We start from the raw sequence: 21,091 nt of genomic DNA, 5'->3' as shown, positions 1-21,091 counted from the left end.
ACAACCAGTTCAAAACTCATAGCTTGAATCATGGTTATATATCAGATACATACTCGATTTAAACTCGGTTAAGTGTAAACCAACTCGGTTTCAATTTTCAAACTACACTCATAATGAATCCTAATCCTCAGATGATCAAAGAAAACACAAAAGAACAAGACAACGATTCAAAGCCATAAAGAGAGGTTATTAATAAAAACAACAAAATTGCGTGTGTATATATCAATAAGAATCTTGGTCTGTATACATACATAGAAGTCATTGCTATGATGAAATCTATGGACTCTAAAGGTGTGGCAAGCAGCAGTCACAAAACTGAACACTGCCGGTTCAGTATTGGACTAAGAATCTCTGATTGTATAAATCTACCAAGATCTTCAAAACCACTATAACAAGTATCAATCTGATTTGCTTCTGAGACTATAAATGTTGCCAAGCGTTCCCACAACACTAACCACAACCGCCAAGACTAGCATCAACCACGACACAGATCTCTCCACCCCACTTAACGAATTACTCTGCTTCCCTAACCGTAACGCTATAAGAGCAGGAAACGTAAAACCAAGCGAAACCGCCGACGTTGCTCCAGTGAATTTAAACGCAGTCCATATATTTGGAATCATCGTCGAGCCAATGTAAATAAGAGCCAGCAAGACCACTGTAATCCCCAAAGATCTCTTCTTGCTTTCGCACAGAGGAGGCGAGCCTTCAAACAACAAAGTATCCACCGTTTCCCTCAACGAAAAATGGATCACGGGAAAGACGAGAACAAGATGAAGAATGTATCCCACTCTGACAATATAGTTCACCGCGGAGCTGAAACGTATGCCAAGATCCTGATCAAAGTTAGTCAATACATCTGACTCCGTATCCTTACCAAAGAGAAGATAACCAGACACAGCAGTGGAAGCATACACAACAACACAAACACCCGTCGTGACCCTCCCAACCCTATTCATCTTCTCAGGCGTTCGACCCTCGAGCTCGTTATAAATCGGCTGCACATTGAAATGACAAACGTAAGCGTTCGTCATTATCGGTATCACCACGAGAAGATCCAAAACCGCTTCTTTAGATCCAAAATCAGGACTCATCCTCGGCGCATCAACACTCCCTTCAACAACCTTAACCGCGGCCACAACAAAACAAACAACAACAAACACAACAGCGAGCGCCACTGAAGCAGCTGACGTGACGCTCAAGGAATCGATCTTGTTCAACGCGCAGAGAGGAGCCAAGAAGACAACCACAACAACCAAAATCAAAACTTTACGGTGATCCCAAAACCCGTTCCCTAGCCACTGATCCAAAACCCCAACGTGGTGTAACGAACCGGACATGACGTCACCCATGATGATGAGGTAGACGACGAGAAAGCCGCCGTTGTTGACGACGATGCAGACCTCGGAGAGAACCCTCGCGGGCTTCCCGAGCGCGAACTGCACGACCTCGCCGTAGGATCGGGACTTGTAGAGGGACGAGAATCTGACGAGAAGCTCGACGCTGATCTCGGAGAGGATCGCGATCAGGACGATGAGGAGGAGCCCTAGGAACAAGCCGAGGACTTTCATGGTCGCCGGCAATGCCATGATCCCGGCGCCGATTATGGATGTGGTGAGGTTGAAAACGGCGCCGGAGATGCCGGATCCTTGGTTAGATCCGGCGACGACGACACCGTTGTTGTTGTTGTTGACGAAGCTTTCTTCGTCGGGAGGAAGGAGCTTGGTCTGTTTCTGTAACTCGACGTAGGAGTTTTTGGAGATGACTGAGTAACTGCTATCCATTCCCCAAGATCTCTCTGAAAGAAGATGAATTTAGAGATGGTCTGAGATCGGAGAAGACGAAAGGGGAGATCTTTTTTGTTTCTGGTGAATATGGGGTTAAGGGTCAACGTTGTATCAATTGGTCGTTGTTCCTGACTCGTCGGCGAGAGAGAGAGATAGATTTGAAGGAGAGAGGGAACTTCTATCATGCTATTGGTGCTTTTTTCTTCACACGTGGCATCCTTTATTAAACATAGGAGGATCATTTAAATCTTTTCTTTATTTTTTCAATAAAGTATCTTGTTAATTGGTGATTAGCAGCTAAGGTTCTGTTCACAACAGCTTGGGTTAGGCGTTTAAACGTTTATTTAAGAATCTGAAAATAACAAGTACCCCTTCCGTTTTCATTTTAAATGATATTTTAGAAAAAAAATTGTTTTAAATTAATGATGTTTTTTGAATTCATATGCAAAATTTTGATGATACTTAGTACTTACTGTTGTTTGTGGCGGTTTATATTATGCAGTATAATTTTTAATGGGTTGAATTAGTTAGATTTACTGTTATTTTTATGTAAACGAGACAAACAACTTTTTAATCAATGTGTAAAAATCTCAAACATCATTTATTTTTAAAAATAGTAAATAAAATGTTTTATTTATTAGATTCAGTCTAAAGTAAAAAGAATTACTGCTTATTTTGGATTATAGGAAGATAGAAGAGAGAGAGACTTAACAACAACTACCAATGATGAAATTATGGTTGATGGATCATTTCTCAAACTAATACTACTAAACAAAGGAATCTCAGCATTAAATATATTTTTTTTTGGTCAAACCGAGAGAAACTCACGTATATAAACGAATGCACATAAACAATGCCAAAGTTTCAAACCAACGTTAAATTGACCTAGTGGTAAAGGAGTTACGGCTGTAACTATCGTCACCCAAATTTAATTCATAGTAATGTTTGGGTTCTTGGCAAAGAAGTGAAATCACTTTTTTTTTTCTTTTACATTTACGCCAAAAAAAAGTTTCGAGCAACACAACCAAACAAAATAGCACAGGTTTCCGCGCTAAATCTAGAAAAGAAGAAAGAAAAATGGAAATACTATCAATCGCGATGAATCAGTCACCACCTTTTTTTTGTCGGCATGAAATGACGACTTCTTCGGAAGATGAAGGGCGTTGAGGTTTCTACAAAAATCAACAACGAAAGTAAGTTGGGCCCATTTCAGTTTCTTATTAGGCTTTTAAGCCCATTAAATCCTCGGAATTTTTACCAAAAGGTGGCGTTGTCTCTTATCAATGACAACTTTAAGGGAGTTTCAAACGCTGGGACACAAAAAACCATGCCACTATATTAGTTAACTATCAGTCAACCCCAAGGGGCGTTGCAACATTTATAAAGAAACAAACACTTTCCTTGGTTTCGTGGTCCTCATACGCTATAAAATAAAATATTTAGCGGCAAATGTATATGTATACGTGGAAATTATAGTCTTATCATCAGTAGTATTTTCTTTCTTTTATAGATGACAATAATTGTAAGTATTAATAATTGTTATGGCTTCGGAAATTCAGAAAGTGTCTCACATGAAAATGGCAAAGACAACCGACAACTTCTCGGGGAATGCATTCGGTGATAGTAGAACTCAAGAATATTTTAATAAAGCAATTAAGCTTTAAAAAGAGGAGGGAACATACTTAGTGGATATCACCCCTATGCCCCCTTCCCTTCTCATTTACCATCGTTTTATTTATCAAATTGGAACTTTTATTTTCAATACTGTATTTTAAAAGGGCCAGTACTCAATCCCAATAAAATACACACAAGAATAAAATAAATATAGCCACTGGAAATAAGTTCGATAGTGCGTCTTATACTTGGTGGAGTTTAGGAATCTAAGAACATGCTTCCTTTTCTTTTTGTTAAAGATTTTAGAAAGCAACACGCATCGACCATTTGAGTTATGAAGACGTTTTTTTATTTGACGTTGTTCGTTTTTGTGTTATGCCTAGTGCCTACTGGGGTTTACTTTCAAACTTATAAGGCTTATCTTAAACTACTCTATTTATGTCTCTTATTCTAAAAAAACTATTCTATGTTTAATTCTTTCTTAAATGTTCTTTTTTATAGAAAAAAAAAGATTCTTGTTTGTCTGTTTTACTTGGACAAACGGGTTATTATTACTGTTACCTCGTGAGTCGTGACAATGACGATAACATTTTTATGCTACCTATAGGTGTGGATACATCTAATAAATAAATTAACTATTCATTGAAGAAAGTATCTAACGAAATTTTAAGCAACAAAAAATTGAAGAGTATCTATACTTAGATTTCGCAGAGGGTCGTGTATTTATAACACTTGTGAATGATTAATGAAATAACTTTAATGAGACATCTTTTGTAAGAATTTAATTATTCCTCTAAGACTTTTGGACAGACCCGCAAGATGGGACCCATATACACTACTTTTTTTCCCCGGAGACTTAAAAAAGGACGCAGCGACTTGTGACCACCACTCACTTCTCCATCTTCTTAGACCATGATTAACATCAATCTATTAACCGGAGATTTTTAATTTCAATTAAGAAATAGTTCTTAAATTTTAACTAAAAAATATTTTTTAATTAAAAGTTATAAGAGCCGTCTCTTAATCAAAAAATATAAAGAAAAAATCAAATCATGAATTAAGAACCCCGACTAAAAGACCAGAGTTAATCATACTCTTTCAGATGATTTTAGTGTTAGTAAAAATATGTTCTTTAGTTTTAAATTTTAATTAAACAAGTCTCAGTATCTGAACTGCTCGTGTAGTTTGACATCAATTTGAATCATGAACTAGATAACTCAACAAAAACAACAATTTAGAAGATTTAACTTATTTATTTTTTGACAAAAAAAGAGATTTAACTTATAATATACATATATATATATATATATATATAAATATATATTTGAAAAGCATTTACAAAGGTTATTTTAATAAGTGTTGACCCAGAAAAAAGGTCATGTTAGAAAAATGGTTGAATTTTTAGTTAAGAGATGTTCACAAATTTCGAAATTTCCATGCTTCCTAGTTCCTACTACCATTTTGAGCAATGTATAATCACCAAAAAATCAGGCCAAATGACCAACAAAAAGGAAATTTGGCCAAATGACCAACAAAAAAATTATATTTCAATAACTAAACAAAACCCCATTTTCTGTTCATGTTTCTCTCTACTTTCTTACTACAAATTTAATTTCTTTTTTGGTTATTTTACAAATAAACCCATAATAAAACATATAATGATTATAAAGTTATAGATTGTTGCATTGACCCAAACAAAACATCAATACTGTATGAAGCAACAAAACTAATCGAAAACATAGACTTTTAGTTACTTGAGTCCAGAGCCTATTTATCACAAATCTAATAGGAAGTGTTTACTCCAGAGCCTATACAGAAAATAGTAAATACCCAATTATCAATAACTAACTAAAACAATTAAAAAAAAACAGATCCATTCACCCATTTTTGTTAAATACTCCCTATTCAGGTTTATCAGATAAATATGCAATAATTACATCATGCACATGCATGTACATAGTGACCCTCATAATGAAACGTATCACACTGCACTGACGAGTTGTTGTCTGACATTGACATCTTAATTTATAACTTTCCTTTTCATAGTTAATGTTCTTCACTAACTTTTGATTGATAATAAGACGTTGACCTGCCAAACCAAATAATTCATTTTTTGTTATGCATATTATTTTATCAACTCATATTACTTTTTTTTGTTTGTTCCTGAAATTCAGATGAGAACCTACGATTCAGATTATAACCTATAAACAAAAGTAATTGAGTCTGTTTCTACTGAAATATATAGATGGTGAAATTTAATTCTTTTTACTCTAGCACTGAATATATATCGCCTATGCAATCGTAACGAAAAAAAGCTTCAGTTTTTAGATACATGAATATCTATACAATTAAAAAAAAGAAAAAAAATATCTATACAGTTATTTACGAAGTAACTTTTTGCATATGAGTTTTTACATTAAAAATTAGAGTGGTTAAATTCAATGATATCATAAATGAAAATTTTATATATAATTTATGATTTAATTAAAAACGAGTTTTATACTAATAATATTAGATTTATATCTTATATTAAAAACATATTTAAAAAGGATAATTCTTATATATATATATATATTTTTTTTGTTGTTATTTGAAATAATATTGTAACAACATGATAATTCTTACATATATTTTTTTATATATATAATTGATTTTTTGCTTCTGATTTTTTTTCTATTATAAAAATTAAAAATTAAGATATAAAATAATTTATAATTAAATATTAATCAAGCCAAAAAATTGTATAAAGATATCTTCTAAAATATGTCTAATAAATGAGTTCTTTTAAAAATAATTTGATGTTTAATTTAAATTTTTTGAAAACATAAAAAATAATTTATCATGATGTTTTTTTAAATTACTAAGACATACACTAATAAGTATATATAAAAGACTATGTCCGCATGTGCGGGCAAAACACCTAGTAACAAAATAATTAATTTAGTAAATAAAAATATTGTATAACTTACATAAAATATAATAATTATATAATTACTTAACTATATGTATAATATACATATAACGTATCAGATCAGATATTTGTTTTAATATTAGTACTTTTGATTTGTTTTTATTTTTACGGATATTGTATATTATTATTTTTTCCGTAGAGTTACGAATATCCAGACTTTTTTTGGTTCAAATCGAAAAAAATAACGAATTGAATCAAATTTACCGATAATTTGCCTATTCCTAACTTGGGATGGATTAGTCTAACTTATTTTTGAAATTATTTTATTACAAAAATTAAATTTATTTACTTACATAATTAATTATGATGAATAACTTTAGGAACAATAATTCCATAACATACATTGTTTTTCATAATACACAAATCTACCACAAAAATTTATATTGTCACCAATAGTAAATAGTTATCCTCAACAGTTGAGAGACGGATCCGCTTATCTAAATCTAATTAATATTTTTAAGTTGCATTATTTTAATAAAGTTGTAAATAGCAATAAACAAGCAGATTAGTCAGTTGTAACATATATGAGAAATATCTAGATTTAGGGTTTCATGTTATCCAGTTATGAGTTACAGATGCTAAGTGTGTGTGATCTTGAATGTAATAGTACGATATACAACTCTTATTGCGAGTCTAATCAGATGTCTAAATTCTATGTTTCAGCTTTCGCATGCAAACAGAGAATGAGTGTCGATCAATATTTTTAGGCTGCATTAACGCTCAGATCGATATGTTCACAAAGTAATTAAACCAACTCTCGCATGCGCCTAACAATCTAGCTCAACATAATTATATTCAAGTAATGAACCCACTCTCGCGGTTATCAATTATTCTAAGTTTATTCCAGTAAAAATATATGTATATATAAATTTAGTTTGCATTATTCACATATATGGAAAGTTTTCAGTTTGTAAAGGAGATAATCAACTTTGATATTTGTTTAAATGTAATTCTTCTTTGATGTTCATTCATACATTTGGCTGATCTATTCATACCGATTTGGATCTAAATGAATATTGTATTTGGTATCCTTTATTATTTATTAATTTTCTCACTCAACAATATTTCAAATATTGGTTGGTGTTGCATCTTCACTCCATACAAGGGGTGGATCCAACAAGTTTGTGAGTATGGGGAACATATAATAAAGAAATATTTATATCACGGCTATTTAGATGAATTGTAAGCTAGTTAGTGAAGAAAATACAAAAACTTGTACGAGGCATGTACCACACTCAGTCATGTTTTATGTCCGCCCCTGTTCTATACACGTCTTTACTTTCTATACACTCCTTATTTTCAATCCACAAGAAAATTAAACTCTTGAATTCAATATTTTTTTATAACCGTGGAAATCACAAAGGTTTCATAAGTCCAGAAACTAGTCTTATAAGACGTTGCATTCAGGAGCGGACGTACGTTGATAGCAATGGAGCCACGTGCCCTCATTCATTTTTTTTATTTTCTTACTAATCTTGTAATAATGGTTTATAACTCATTCAAATCCTATGCTAGTTCCCAACTAGTTCAAATTCTACGATGGTGCCCTTGGCTATAAACTCTCATATATATCTGGGCATTCGGGTATCCTTTCGGATATGAATACTATCCATTCAGGTATTGGTTTTTTCGGATTTTGAAAAATAGTCCCATTTAGGTATTACAAAAAATCGGGGCGAATTCGAGTCGGATCCTCCCAGATCCGGGTGAGTTCGAGTTTATCCGAAATAACCAAACTACTCGATTCGATTCATGTATTTTGTATCCAAATTACTCGAACTTATCAAAAATAACTTAAAACCCAAACATACTCAATTTATATAGCTCAAATTGGTTATTTTTTTGTCTTAAAATAACCATATACATAATGTTATTTGAGTATTTTTATTCAAAACTTCTATTTTAACGTATAAATACCTAAAATAATTAATATATTTGATTTATATTTTTAATTTTAAGTATTAATACTATTATAAATATATTTTAAATAATGTATTTTATATATATTTATATTTTTGGATATGTTTGGATACTCATTCGGTTCTCGGTACGGATCAGATTTGATTTTTCGGATTTTTGAAAAATGGTCCCATTCGGATATTTGGGCAGGATCGGATCGGATCGGATACCCTATTTTCTTAGTGGTTAAGCATTTATTTGATGAGACACTCATCTAATTCGATGTTGTTGATGTTTATATCGATCGATCATATAGAAACTTTTGTGATTCATTCTGATTAATCTCACTTCCTATTAATCTGAAAATTTTTCTCATGTACAAAAAATAATAATTCAGTTCCAAAACCAAAAATTGTAGTTCTTTAACAACAATCGAAAAGATTCTGCAACATCTTTTGGTTTTGGTATTCCTACCGTGCTAGTGGTAAACAGTCGAATTCACGTATATTTAAATAACTAGTATGTCGAAACGAATGTATTAACATCATTAGAAAAGTAGATACTCGTATTACTGTGTAAAATAAAAGAATATCATATCATATGCTTTTCAAAAGTTAATACTTTTCTTTTGCACCCATAACTTTAAGCAAAATAAAGCATTATCATTCTTGAGCAATTAAACAACTAATATTTTTCTTTTTGTTTTGGTGCGGGAAACTTTAAGCCAATGACGTCAAATTAGATGTTTCTAGTGAACAGATTAAAACTTCACTTGCTAAATAATTTGTTATAGATCCCAGATAACATCATCTCTTAGCAATGAATAAATCTGGTTTGTTCTCAACTACTATTATTATTTTCCAAAAAAGAAATGTAAGATTATAATGACATCATGCATAATTCTTTTAATACAAATTAGCACATAAGCACATATATATATGCTAAATAATTGGATCCATATAGTCAAAAGGAAAATGAACATTTAATGTAATACGAGTAGAATTATATTCCCTAAAGAATAACTTAATCTGCTATTTTTAATTTTGAATTTAAACTTTCATCTAGAATCAAATAAAATAATTCTACTTTTTCTCACTTTATAGTTCAATTATCACTCCATCACGTGATATTCAACGAGTACCGCATTTCAAGAATAAATGGCAAATTAGGAAGTAATTTGTCATTTCAAGGGTAAGATAACTTTAAGATAATGCATCTCAGAAGGAAAAAACTTTGTCGTGTTATGATGAATCTGTGGGGACGCAGCAACTCCGCTTTGAAAGGTAAATAAACCGTTGGATTTAAAGTCTACGGGTTCATCGTACCAGATCAACGGTTTCCACTGAGGGTGTAATCATGTCTCGCAACAGAGGATCATGTCTCCGTGGAGTACAGCTAGCAACTGAAAATTTCCGAGCCGATAGCCTGGAGAATAGTAGCCGGCTAAGTCGTATATCCTGGTATGCATAAGCAATTCCACTTATCAGAATCAGCTTCCTTATCCTATAATAAGTGCTATTACTTATCACGCTCTCCGTTACCTGTCACCTTCCCATATCAAAATCCCCTTTACAGGAAAAAATTAAAAACCTCCGTATAATAAATAATATTGAAGAGAGAGAGAGAGAGAGAGAACCCAAATCCTTCGCCTCTTTCAGCTGAGGAGAGAGAAACTGAAGCTCTGGCTTTGTGAAATCGATCTCTCTTCTTCTTCATGGTAAGTATAAGCTTCACGCTTGTGAGATTTGTTAATGGAATCTAGCTCTTTAGATTTTTTTGTTTAAGCCGTAGCTTTTCTGGGTATTTTGCTATTTTTGTTCATGTAGTGTTTCCCGATTTAAACACCTTATATCACACTAATTAAATTCGCTGAAATGGATATATATTAGGAGGAGAGTATTAAATTTGTAACTCCCATTTTTGTTTTTTATTTAATTTAATTATTGCTATGAATAATTGAATCCCAGTTTTTTTGGATTGATGATGGTTTCGCAGATCTGGTGATTGGTTTGGTGGGGATTGCGCATCTGAGTTGAAAAGACATGTCTTCTCTTAGTAGAGAGCTCGTGTTCTTGATCTTACAGTTTCTAGATGAAGAGAAGTTCAAAGAGACTGTTCATAAGTAAGTTTTATTTTTTTATTTGGGGATTGTGAAGAATCATAGTTTGTTGGAATGTATTGAAGTTTGATTTGTGAAAATTAGGCTGGAGCAAGAGTCTGGGTTTTTCTTCAATATGAAGTATTTTGAGGATGAAGTGCACAGTGGAAACTGGGATGAGGTGGAGAAGTATCTCTCCGGATTTACCAAAGTTGATGATAATAGATACTCCATGAAGATATTCTTCGAGATTAGGAAGCAGAAGTATCTCGAGGCCTTGGATAAGTAAGTCACATCACGTGTGCCTTAAAAATCCACAAAGAGCAGAGTTACTTGTGTTTGTTTGACTGATTCACCGTGGTGTGCTTTTTGTAGGCATGATCGTCCAAAGGCTGTTGAAATTTTAGTGAAAGATTTGAGAGTGTTTTCCACTTTTAATGAGGAGCTTTTCAAGGAAATCACTCAGCTCTTGACCTTAGAAAACTTCAGGTAAGCCATATAGGGGTTTAACTAGTTTGATTGAGGTTTAAGCATTATGCAAAAGAGTCTCTAAGCTGTTTAACTCCAGGGAGAACGAGCAGTTATCCAAGTATGGAGACACAAAGTCGGCCAGATCCATCATGTTGGTGGAACTTAAGAAGTTGATTGAAGCGAATCCATTATTCCGTGATAAGCTGCAGTTTCCCACCCTTAGAAATTCACGGCTGAGAACGCTGATTAACCAGAGGTATGTATGGATCTTCCTTACTTGTTCCACTTACAAATTTTCATTCCTCAGGTGCTTGAACTCTTTGTTTCTACGTAACTTGCAGCTTAAACTGGCAACATCAGCTCTGTAAAAACCCAAGGCCAAATCCTGATATCAAGACTCTCTTTGTGGATCACTCCTGTCGCTTACCTAATGATGCACGAGCACCATCACCTGTCAACAACCCGCTGCTTGGATCACTACCAAAAGCCGGAGGATTTCCTCCTTTAGGCGCACATGGGGTAGGTCTATTTCCAGCTGATTTTGGTCCTAGTTCTCTAGTTTACACCTTCACATGGCGTTCTTGACTTTCCTTTTATGTCTCCAGCCATTTCAACCAACACCTTCTCAGGTTCCGACACCTCTTGCTGGTTGGATGTCTAGTTCTTCCTCTGTTCCTCATCCAGCTGTGTCTGGAGGAGCCATAGCTCTAGGTTCTCCATCCATCCAAGGTGTGTGAAACTATTGTGTTTCACATTTTATTATTGCCTTTCTCAGGACCTTTTAAGTCTCACCTGTGTTCTATGTAACATTTTCTCCTGTTTTGGTCTTCTTAGCAGCCTTGAAGCACCCGAGAACTCCTCCAAGTAATTCCGCTGTAGAATATCCATCAGGTGATTCGGAACATGTCTCAAAAAGAACAAGACCTATGGGAATCTCTGACGAGGTGACAAAAATCAGAAGAAAAGATATATTTCACTCTACTGGTATTGTTAGTTTTACACGTATTTCTTCTTTGCTCCTCGAATGTAGGTGAATCTTGGTGTGAACATGTTACCGATGACATTCCCGGGACAGGCACATGGTCATACCCAAGCCTTCAAAGCACCTGATGACTTGCCTAAGACAGTAGCACGAACTTTGAGCCAAGGGTCATCTCCCATGAGCATGGATTTTCATCCAATCAAACAGACTCTCCTACTAGGTCTGTTTCCTGCTCTGTATATCTGTTCCTGCTTGTGATAAAAATCATCAGAAATTTTGTAACATCAGAAGTTCCTTGTTTCAATTTGCATTGTTTCAGTTGGTACAAATGTTGGGGATATTGGGCTCTGGGAAGTCGGTTCTCGAGAACGTCTAGTACAAAAGACTTTCAAAGTCTGGGACTTGAGTAAATGTTCAATGCCCTTGCAGGTGCCTTTCTATCTGAAAATCGACCAGAATCTTAAAATCCAGTATTTATTTTAACGTTTAGCGAACAAAATTTTCTGGTCTTCAGGCTGCATTAGTGAAAGAACCTGTCGTTTCTGTCAACCGTGTGATTTGGAGCCCAGATGGTTCTTTATTCGGTAAGATTTGAGATTAGGAATGCTCTGTCAACTGCTTTGGATATTCATATCTGCGTTTTCAACTGCAGGAGTTGCTTATTCGAGACATATTGTACAGCTATACTCTTATCACGGTGGTGAAGATATGAGACAACACCTTGAGGTGTTATATCGTTACTACATTTTTACGAGCGTTTCTTCCATTATCTGTAAATAACAGCAGTTTTTTTTTCTTTTCAGATTGATGCTCATGTTGGTGGTGTAAATGACATTGCATTCTCCACTCCAAACAAGCAACTATGTTTTACTACTTGTGGTGATGACAAAACCATCAAGGTTCAGTCTTTTTGACATTCCTTTCAATAACTCCTTTTTTTCTTTGAAACTCAAAAGATATTAATCAGTACGTCAAATTAAGGTCTGGGATGCTGCAACGGGTGTTAAAAGGCATACTTTTGAAGGCCATGAAGCTCCTGTTTACTCTATCTGCCCTCACTACAAGGAAAACATTCAGGTAGGTAGCAACAGTTATATGATTTCGTTTCCGATTTAGTATGGGCTTGACTTGGTAATTTCTTCTGGTGCTGCAGTTCATCTTTTCAACTGCGCTTGACGGGAAAATAAAAGCGTGGCTATATGATAATATGGGTTCTCGGGTTGACTACGAAGCTCCTGGTCGCTGGTGTACAACGATGGCCTACAGTGCTGATGGGACTAGGTAATAAAATGATTCACATTTCTAACGTTTTGGTTATGTTTTGCGTCGTCATGATGTTATAACGAACTTAAAGTCTGATTATTCTTTTTATTCACATGGATAGGCTATTTTCTTGTGGGACGAGTAAAGATGGGGATTCATACATAGTTGAGTGGAATGAAAGCGAAGGAGCTGTTAAGAGAACTTATCAAGGATTCCACAAGCGTTCTCTTGGAGTCGTTCAGTTCGATACTACTAAAAACCGCTATCTTGCTGCTGGTGATGACTTCTCCATTAAGTTCTGGGATATGGACAATGTACAGCTGTTGACTGCCATTGATGCTGATGGGGGTCTTCAGGTATGTAAACAAATATCTCAATTGGAACTAAAATGTTTTTGTTTAGTTGCAGTCATCATGGCTCTATTTATATTGTAGGCAAGCCCGCGGATCCGGTTTAACAAGGAAGGCTCTCTCTTGGCCGTTTCTGCCAATGACAATATGATTAAGGTTATGGCAAACACAGATGGTTTAAGGCTGTTGCATACGGTCGACAACTTATCTTCTGAATCCTCCAAGGTGCTGAGTTTTCTGCTCTTTGGATCTTCAAAAAGCAAATTACGAACCCCGACTCTGAAATTTCTTTAACACTAAATTTTTCATTTCACATATGTAGCCTGCAATCAACAACATTGCGGTGGCAGAGAGAGCTGCTGAGAGACCTGCCTCTGTAGTTTCCATCCCTGGAATGGTAGGGAAAGCCAATGGTTTTTCGCTCCTTCAATGTTTTCCATATTTTAGTCTGCGTCCAGTCATCATGATTCCTCTTTTTCCTTTCTAACAGAATGGAGATTCACGGAATATGGTAGATGTGAAGCCAGTGATCACTGAAGAATCAAATGATAAGTCTAAGATATGGAAGCTTACTGAAGTCGGTGAACCCTCTCAGTGCCGCTCGTTGAGACTCCCTGAGAATATGAGAGTCACCAAGGTACCAACGCAGAGACTAGCATAAGCTGTTCTTACGTGGCTTTGATTCTAAAGACTCAAAACTTTTGCAGATATCGAGATTGATCTTCACAAATTCTGGAAATGCGATATTGGCATTGGCATCAAATGCTATTCATCTGCTCTGGAAATGGCAGCGAAATGACCGTAACGCTACTGGAAAGGTACATAACGTCTAAAATTTGCCTTTGGCATCGCAGAATGAGGTGAAGTAATGAAAAATGTTTATTTTGTATAGGCAACGGCTTCGTTACCTCCTCAGCAGTGGCAACCAGCGAGCGGAATCTTAATGACAAACGATGTGACTGAAGCTAATTCAGAGGAAGCTGTGCCGTGTTTTGCTTTATCTAAGAATGATTCCTATGTGATGTCAGCATCTGGAGGAAAGATCTCTTTATTTAACATGATGACGTTCAAGGTAAGATCCCACCTAAAGACAGTGCTCTGCGTAATGAACACAAACAGCTTTAAATTTTATGACATTTGATTATGTTGTTGGCTAAATGCAGACAATGGCTACTTTCATGCCGCCTCCGCCTGCTGCAACGTTTCTGGCTTTTCACCCTCAGGACAACAATATAATTGCAATTGGAATGGATGATAGTACAATACAGATTTACAATGTTCGCGTTGATGAGGTCAAGAGCAAGCTTAAAGGACATTCCAAGAGAATAACCGGCCTCGCCTTCTCCAACGTACTAAACGTTCTGGTTTCGTCTGGAGCAGACGCTCAGGTACTGTGATTCATCTCACCTAATCTAGAATTTAGATGAGCAAGAAGAACCATTACAAGTCATATTGCTAATTTTGTAAATGTGCAGCTTTGTGTATGGAACACGGACGGATGGGAGAAGCAGAGGAGCAAGGTTCTGCAAGTTCCACAGGGAAGATCAACGGGTGCTCTTTCAGACACGCGTGTTCAGTTTCATCAAGATCAAGTACACTTCCTCGTGGTCCATGAAACTCAGCTCGCTATATACGAAACAACGAAGCTTGAATGCATGAAACAGGTTTTTAGTAACTACCACTTCTCCTCTCTGTCTCTCCAAAGATCTATTTGCATCTGAAACCCTTTCCGATTGTTTCAACTTTATGATCTCAGTGGCCTGTGCGTGAATCATCAGCTCCAATCACACATGCCACATTCTCATGTGATAGCCAATTGATATACGCAAGTTTCATGGATGCTACAATCTGTGTCTTCACCTCTGCAAACCTTCGATTGCGTTGCAGAGTCAATCCCTCTGCGTATCTTCCTGCTTCTCTCAGGTGAGTACAACTGTGAATGAATGAATGAAAACAGAGCAATCTTGGTTTTTAGTTAAGAAAAAAACAGAGTAAATCTTGATTCTCCATTATATGTGTCTGCAGCAACTCGAACGTCCATCCGCTGGTGATTGCGGCTCATCCTCAAGAATCCAATATGTTTGCTGTGGGTCTCTCAGACGGTGGGGTCCATATATTCGAGCCGCTTGAGTCAGAAGGTAAATGGGGAGTGGCTCCACCGCCTGAGAACGGCTCATCCAGCGCTCTGGCGTCTACACCTTCCGTTGGAGCTTCCGCATCCGATCAGCCTCAGAGATGATATGAAACAGAACCTGCTCCGGTGAATGTATTAATGTAACATATTATCTATAGCAAGGTGAAACAGTTTCCTAATTGGTTGATTCGTTGGCACTTTTGTTTTTGAATAGTGAAATAATTCGTTGTTGCTTGCTTCTTATGGCTTTTAAAGTTTGGATGAATCTCCAATATTTAAGGTTTTCTAATTTGGTACTAAATCCCAATATCATTTCACAGAAAAACTAGAAGGAAAAAGTTAAACCAGAGAAGTTTTTGATGCAGGCTTATGGGTTTGTTGTTTCTAATACTAATTTACAGAGAAACTACATATATGATAACAAATTTTAGCTATTTTATAAGGATTCATATCTGTCGAAATCATTTGTACCATATCCTCAAAACTTTCTGTAGTTGTTTTCATTAATCAGTATTATTGTTAATAAATCACATTTTTGGCGGCAATCTAGCTACTTTCCTATTTTCTTTTCAGTTTCGTGTTTTCCTTTTTTTTTTTCTGTTGGATTTTGACTTTTCATATGTTATCTCTATTTAGGAAATTATAGTATTTTTCTAACAAGGTTTGTGTCTTGGGAAGTTCTATATAAGCTACTACACATCATGCTTCTTGTTATTCACTTTTGATTATTATATAAAACAGAGCTTTCACTTTTGCCTTCGATTAAGTTCATCCTACAAGAAGTAGGTCCTAAACAGATTCTCAATCTCTTTAGTTGAGCTGCTGATATATTCTCAAAATTTCGAATGATGGAATTAGACGATGATTACGTGGAGTATGTTCCAGTAGCTAAGCGTAGAGCGATGGAAGCGCAGAAGATACTTCAACGGAAGGGAAAGGTGGAGGAAGAAGAAGAAGCTGAGAAGGAGAAGAAGAAGGTCGCTGAATCATCATCCAAACCTAGCTTGCTCCTCCAAGCAACTCAACTCAAACGCGACGCACCCGAAGTAACCGCAACAGATCAAATCATTCTACAAGAGAAGGAGATGATGGATCGCTTATCCGAAAAGAAGACGCTAATGTCTGTTCGCGAACTAGCCAAAGGCATCACTTACACAGAGCCTATGACAACAGGCTGGGAACCTCCTTCGCACGTTAGGAACATGTCTAGAAAGCAGATGGATTCTATCAGGAAGCAATGGCATGTTACAGTTAGCGGCGAAGAGGTTCCTCCTCCGATCAAGAGCTTCGAGGATATGATGTTTGAGAGACCTGTTTTGGACACGCTCAAGGACAAGGGGATAGTGCAGCCGACTCCTATACAGGTCCAGGGTCTTCCCGTGGCTTTGTCAGGGAGAGATATGATTGGGATCGCTTCCACAGGCTCCGGGAAGACTTTGGTTTTCGTGCTTCCAATGATTAGGATTGCTCTTATGGAGGAGAAGAGGAGACGTATCGGCCCTGGAGAAGGGCCCATTGGGCTTATCATCTGCCCGTCTAGAGAGCTTGCTAGGCAGACTTATGAAGTTGTTGAACAGTTTGTGGGGCCCTTAGTCGAGGCTGGTTACCCGCCTTTGAAGTCGTTGCTATGCATCGGAGGTGTGGATATGAGATCCCAGTTGGATGTTGTTAAGAGAGGTGTTCACATCGTTGTTGCAACCCCCGGGAGGTTGAAGGATTTGCTCGCCAAGAAGAAGATGAACTTGGATGCTTGCAGGTACCTGACGCTGGACGAGGCAGATAGGTTGGTTGATTTGGGTTTCGAGGATGACATTAGAGAAGTCTTTGACCATTTCAAGTCTCAGCGTCAAACCCTTCTCTTCTCCGCCACTATGCCCGCCAAGATCCAAGTCTTTGCCAGAAGCGCTCTGGTGAAGCCTGTGACGGTTAACGTGGGAAGAGTCGGAGCTGCGAATCTTGATGTCATCCAGGAGGTTGAGTACGTCAAACAAGAAGCAAAGATTGTTTACCTCCTCGAGTGCCTTCAGAAAACAACTCCGCCGGTTTTGATATTCTGTGAGAACAAAGCTGATGTTGACGATGTTCATGAGTACTTGCTACTGAAAGGAGTGGAAGCGGTGGCCATTCACGGAGGAAAAGACCAGGAGGACAGAGAGTACGCAATCTCTTCCTTCAAAGCTGGGGGAAAAGACGTCTTGGTGGCGACGGACGTTGCTTCCAAGGGTCTAGACTTCCCTGATGTGCAGCACGTGATCAACTACGACATGCCCGCGGAGATTGAGAACTATGTGCATAGGATAGGAAGAACGGGTCGGTGCGGGAAGACTGGGATAGCTACAATTTTTATAAACAAGAACCAAAGCGAGACCACGCTGCTTGATCTGAAACATTTGTTGCAAGAAGCTAAACAGAGGATACCACCTGTACTTGCCGAGCTGAATGATCCGATGGAAGAAGCGGAGAGCATTGCTAACGCTAGTGGTGTCAAAGGTTGTGCTTACTGTGGGGGTCTAGGACATCGTATTGGAGTCTGTCCGAAACTGGAGCAGCAGAAGAGTGTGGTGATATCTAACTCTAGAAAAGACTACTTTGGCTCTGGTGGATACAGAGGAGAGATATAATCTTTGTAAACTGTGTCACCTATGTACATACTATCTGGATTAATAAATCATTAACGAAGGTTCTTTAGTTTTGGATCAGTTTTGTTAAATTTTTTCAGTTCGTTACATCAAAGTCTAAACAGACATAAGAGTTTGTCAAAGTCAACGATAGAGACGGTTACAAATTCTTCCAATGATGGGGGAACACGTGGCAAAAGGAGCTGAAATTAGGTAGCGTGAACTCTGATAATAAGCTTGACCGTCTATCAACCAATAGAAACGAATATCAATAAATAAATACAATCATCATCGTCATCCTCTTGCAGAACTTAAATGCTTAAACGGATAAAAAAAAGGTGAACTATCCAACAACATCTCTGACTCTGATTCATCTTTCTATATAATCCTCAATCTACTTAATTATTTCTTTATTCAATCTTCTTCTTAGAGAGAGAGAAAAAAAAACAGATTCAAGAAGCTAAAGAACACAAACGAAGATGGCAGGAGAGAAAGGTTTTATTGGATCAATAGATCAGGGAACAACAAGCACTAGATTCATCATCTACGACCATGATGCTCGTGCCGTTGCTTCTCATCAAGTGGAGTTTACTCAGTTCTATCCCGAAGCTGGGTAAATCTCTCTCTCACCTTCTTGTTGACTTTTTTTACGGTCGATGATCCCGATAATGTCTTATTGTATACTACTAGCTAGATCTTGTCCAAAATTATTTAGTGCGCATTATTACATTTTCTTTAGTATATTTGTTTGCATCATTTCCAAAACAATCATGGCAAATAGGTTTCGTATCTGTGATCTCTGTTTATTGGATTTAAATGCATATATTGTCACGTCTCTTTGGTATTCTCTGAGTTTTGACATTGGATATTTAATGTTTGGGAATAAAGATGGGTGGAACATGATCCAATGGAGATATTGGAAAGTGTGAAAGTGTGCATCGCTAAGGCTCTTGACAAAGCCACAGCTGATGGTCACAACGTCGACGGTGGCTTGAAGGCCATTGGACTTACTGATCAGAGAGAGACCACCATCGTCTGGAGCAAATCCACTGGACTTCCTCTCCACAAGGCCATTGTCTGGATGGATGCTCGCACCAGTTCCATCTGCAGGTACATCACATAATAATAATAATATTCACTCTTTACTGTTTCTCTGTTCTGTTTTGTTAAATCTTGTCTTAAAATCATCTTCATGGTTTTTAGCAAAAAAAAAAAAAAATCATCTTCATGGTTGCTATAATCTTCTGTTCTGTTTTCTTATGAAATTATTTTGCTGATGATCTTGGCAGGAGACTAGAGAAGGAACTCTCAGGAGGAAGATCCCATTTCGTTGAGTCTTGCGGCTTGCCTATAAGCACATACTTCTCTGCCATGAAGCTTCTCTGGCTGATGGAGAATGTAGATGCGGTCAAGGACGCTATCAAGAAAGGAGATGCCATCTTTGGCACCATCGACACATGGCTCATCTGGAACATGACGGGCGGTATCAATGGCGGGCTACACGTCACCGACGTCACCAACGCTTCCCGCACCATGCTCATGAACCTCAAGAGCTTGAGCTGGGACGAGGAAACCATTAAGACCCTTGGTATCCCCGCTGAGATCTTGCCCAAGATAGTGAGCAACTCGGAGGTCATTGGAGAAATCTGCAAAGGCTGGCCTATTCCTGGAATCAAGATCGCTGGATGTCTCGGCGACCAGCACGCCGCGATGCTCGGACAAGCTTGCAAGAAAGGTGAGGCCAAGAGTACTTACGGCACTGGCGCTTTCATTCTTCTCAACACAGGAGAAGTCCCCATCAAGTCAGGTCATGGGCTTTTGACCACTCTCTCTTACAAACTTGGGCCTCAAGCAAAGACAAACTATGCTCTCGAGGGTTCCATTGCTATAGCGGGAGCTGCTGTTCAGTGGCTAAGAGACAGCCTCGGCATCATCAAGAGCGCTAGCGAGATTGAAGAGTTGGCGGCTATGGTGGAATCAACGGGAGGAGTGTACTTTGTGCCAGCGTTCAACGGTTTGTTTGCGCCTTGGTGGAGAGAAGACGCTCGTGGCGTATGCATAGGGATCACGAGGTTCACTAACAAGTCTCACATAGCGAGGGCTGTGCTGGAGAGCATGTGTTTCCAAGTGAAAGATGTGTTGGACTCTATGAACAAAGACGCTGGCGAGAAGGGATCACTAGATAACGGTAAAGGGGAGTTTTTACTGAGAGTTGATGGTGGTGCCACGGCCAACAACCTTCTCATGCAGATTCAGGTAATTAATAATGATCATGATGATTGTAGTTTATGATCTGAACATGTTTTTTAAATTTGTGTGTTTTGGAAACATTGGTAGGCTGATTTGATGGGAACTCCGGTGGTGAGGCCTGTGGACATAGAGACAACTGCACTAGGGGCAGCCTATGCAGCTGGGCTGGCTGTTGGATTCTGGAAGGAAGAAAACATATTTGAGTCTGGAGAGAAGTCAAAGAACTCCAAAGTTTTCAGACCAGCTATGGAAGAAGAAACCAGGAAGAAGAAAGTGGAGTCTTGGTGCAAAGCGGTCGAGAGAACATTCGATCTTGCTGATCTCTCTATCTAAACTTGAATTGGATTCTTTCCACCATATTGTCCTTTCTTACAGATTAAATTCTTATGTGCCACAGGTGGGCTGTGTCGTTAATTCACATTATGTTTCAAGATAATATATGTATGTTGGTTAATCCGTTGAATGAATGATTAATATAATAGTACTATATGCTGAGTTCTGTTGAAAGTGACATTGCATCAGAATAAGGTTTACTTATTAAATTGTGTTCTATCTTTTTGTCACGTTATGTTTAGTTTCAATTCTCTCCTCTGGCGATAGTCTTGTGAAAATGGTGAAGTGGTTACATAAATCACACAGTTTAGCCTTTGGCTT

At 37.3% G+C, this 21,091-nt stretch overlaps 4 protein-coding genes across 5 annotated transcripts; 3 read left to right on the top strand and 1 right to left on the bottom strand.

Annotated features, from left to right (window-relative positions):
* Positions 1 to 103: 103 nt before the first annotated feature.
* LOC103830440 (amino acid transporter AVT6E) lies at positions 104 to 9,491 on the bottom strand. The gene has a single exon (XM_033276093.1). The coding sequence runs from the start codon at positions 1,782 to 1,784 to the stop codon at positions 399 to 401; it is 1,386 nt and encodes a 461-aa protein (XP_033131984.1). The 5' UTR covers positions 1,785 to 9,491; the 3' UTR covers positions 104 to 398.
* Positions 9,492 to 9,756: 265 nt separating this feature from the next.
* On the top strand, positions 9,757 to 15,852 carry LOC103830439 (topless-related protein 1). 2 transcript variants are annotated; one of them, XM_009106218.3, is made up of 25 exons: positions 9,757 to 9,988; positions 10,267 to 10,393; positions 10,475 to 10,654; positions 10,745 to 10,858; positions 10,938 to 11,096; positions 11,182 to 11,359; positions 11,446 to 11,569; positions 11,675 to 11,784; positions 11,871 to 12,042; positions 12,142 to 12,251; positions 12,337 to 12,406; positions 12,475 to 12,548; positions 12,626 to 12,721; positions 12,804 to 12,899; positions 12,976 to 13,103; positions 13,207 to 13,441; positions 13,520 to 13,660; positions 13,758 to 13,832; positions 13,926 to 14,072; positions 14,143 to 14,253; positions 14,328 to 14,507; positions 14,599 to 14,823; positions 14,911 to 15,099; positions 15,192 to 15,358; positions 15,461 to 15,852. In XM_009106218.3, the coding sequence occupies exons 2-25, from the start codon at positions 10,314 to 10,316 to the stop codon at positions 15,672 to 15,674; spliced, it is 3,375 nt and encodes a 1,124-aa protein (XP_009104466.3). In that variant the 5' UTR covers positions 9,757 to 9,988; positions 10,267 to 10,313; the 3' UTR covers positions 15,675 to 15,852. The 2 variants fall into 2 exon arrangements, with proteins under 2 accessions (XP_009104466.3, XP_033131983.1); XM_033276092.1 differs by lacking the exon at positions 9,757 to 9,988 and having other exon boundaries at positions 10,314 to 10,393; positions 11,678 to 11,784; positions 15,461 to 15,674.
* Positions 15,853 to 16,095: 243 nt separating this feature from the next.
* On the top strand, positions 16,096 to 18,634 carry LOC103830438 (DEAD-box ATP-dependent RNA helicase 35). Its single transcript, XM_009106217.3, has one exon. The coding sequence runs from the start codon at positions 16,415 to 16,417 to the stop codon at positions 18,188 to 18,190; it is 1,776 nt and encodes a 591-aa protein (XP_009104465.2). The 5' UTR covers positions 16,096 to 16,414; the 3' UTR covers positions 18,191 to 18,634.
* Positions 18,433 to 20,944, top strand: LOC103830437 (glycerol kinase). Its single transcript, XM_009106216.3, has 5 exons — positions 18,433 to 18,525; positions 18,618 to 18,800; positions 19,076 to 19,297; positions 19,477 to 20,443; positions 20,525 to 20,944. Exons 2-5 carry the CDS (start codon positions 18,667 to 18,669, stop codon positions 20,768 to 20,770), a joined length of 1,569 nt encoding a protein of 522 aa, XP_009104464.1. The 5' UTR covers positions 18,433 to 18,525; positions 18,618 to 18,666; the 3' UTR covers positions 20,771 to 20,944.
* Positions 20,945 to 21,091: the final 147 nt, after the last annotated feature.

The sequence above is a fragment of the Brassica rapa genome, chromosome A07, assembly GCF_000309985.2.
Source record: "Brassica rapa cultivar Chiifu-401-42 chromosome A07, CAAS_Brap_v3.01, whole genome shotgun sequence".
NCBI lineage: Eukaryota > Viridiplantae > Streptophyta > Magnoliopsida > Brassicales > Brassicaceae > Brassica > Brassica rapa.
Note: the sequence above shows the minus strand (reverse complement) of the source record. Positions and strands in the feature narration are given on the sequence as shown.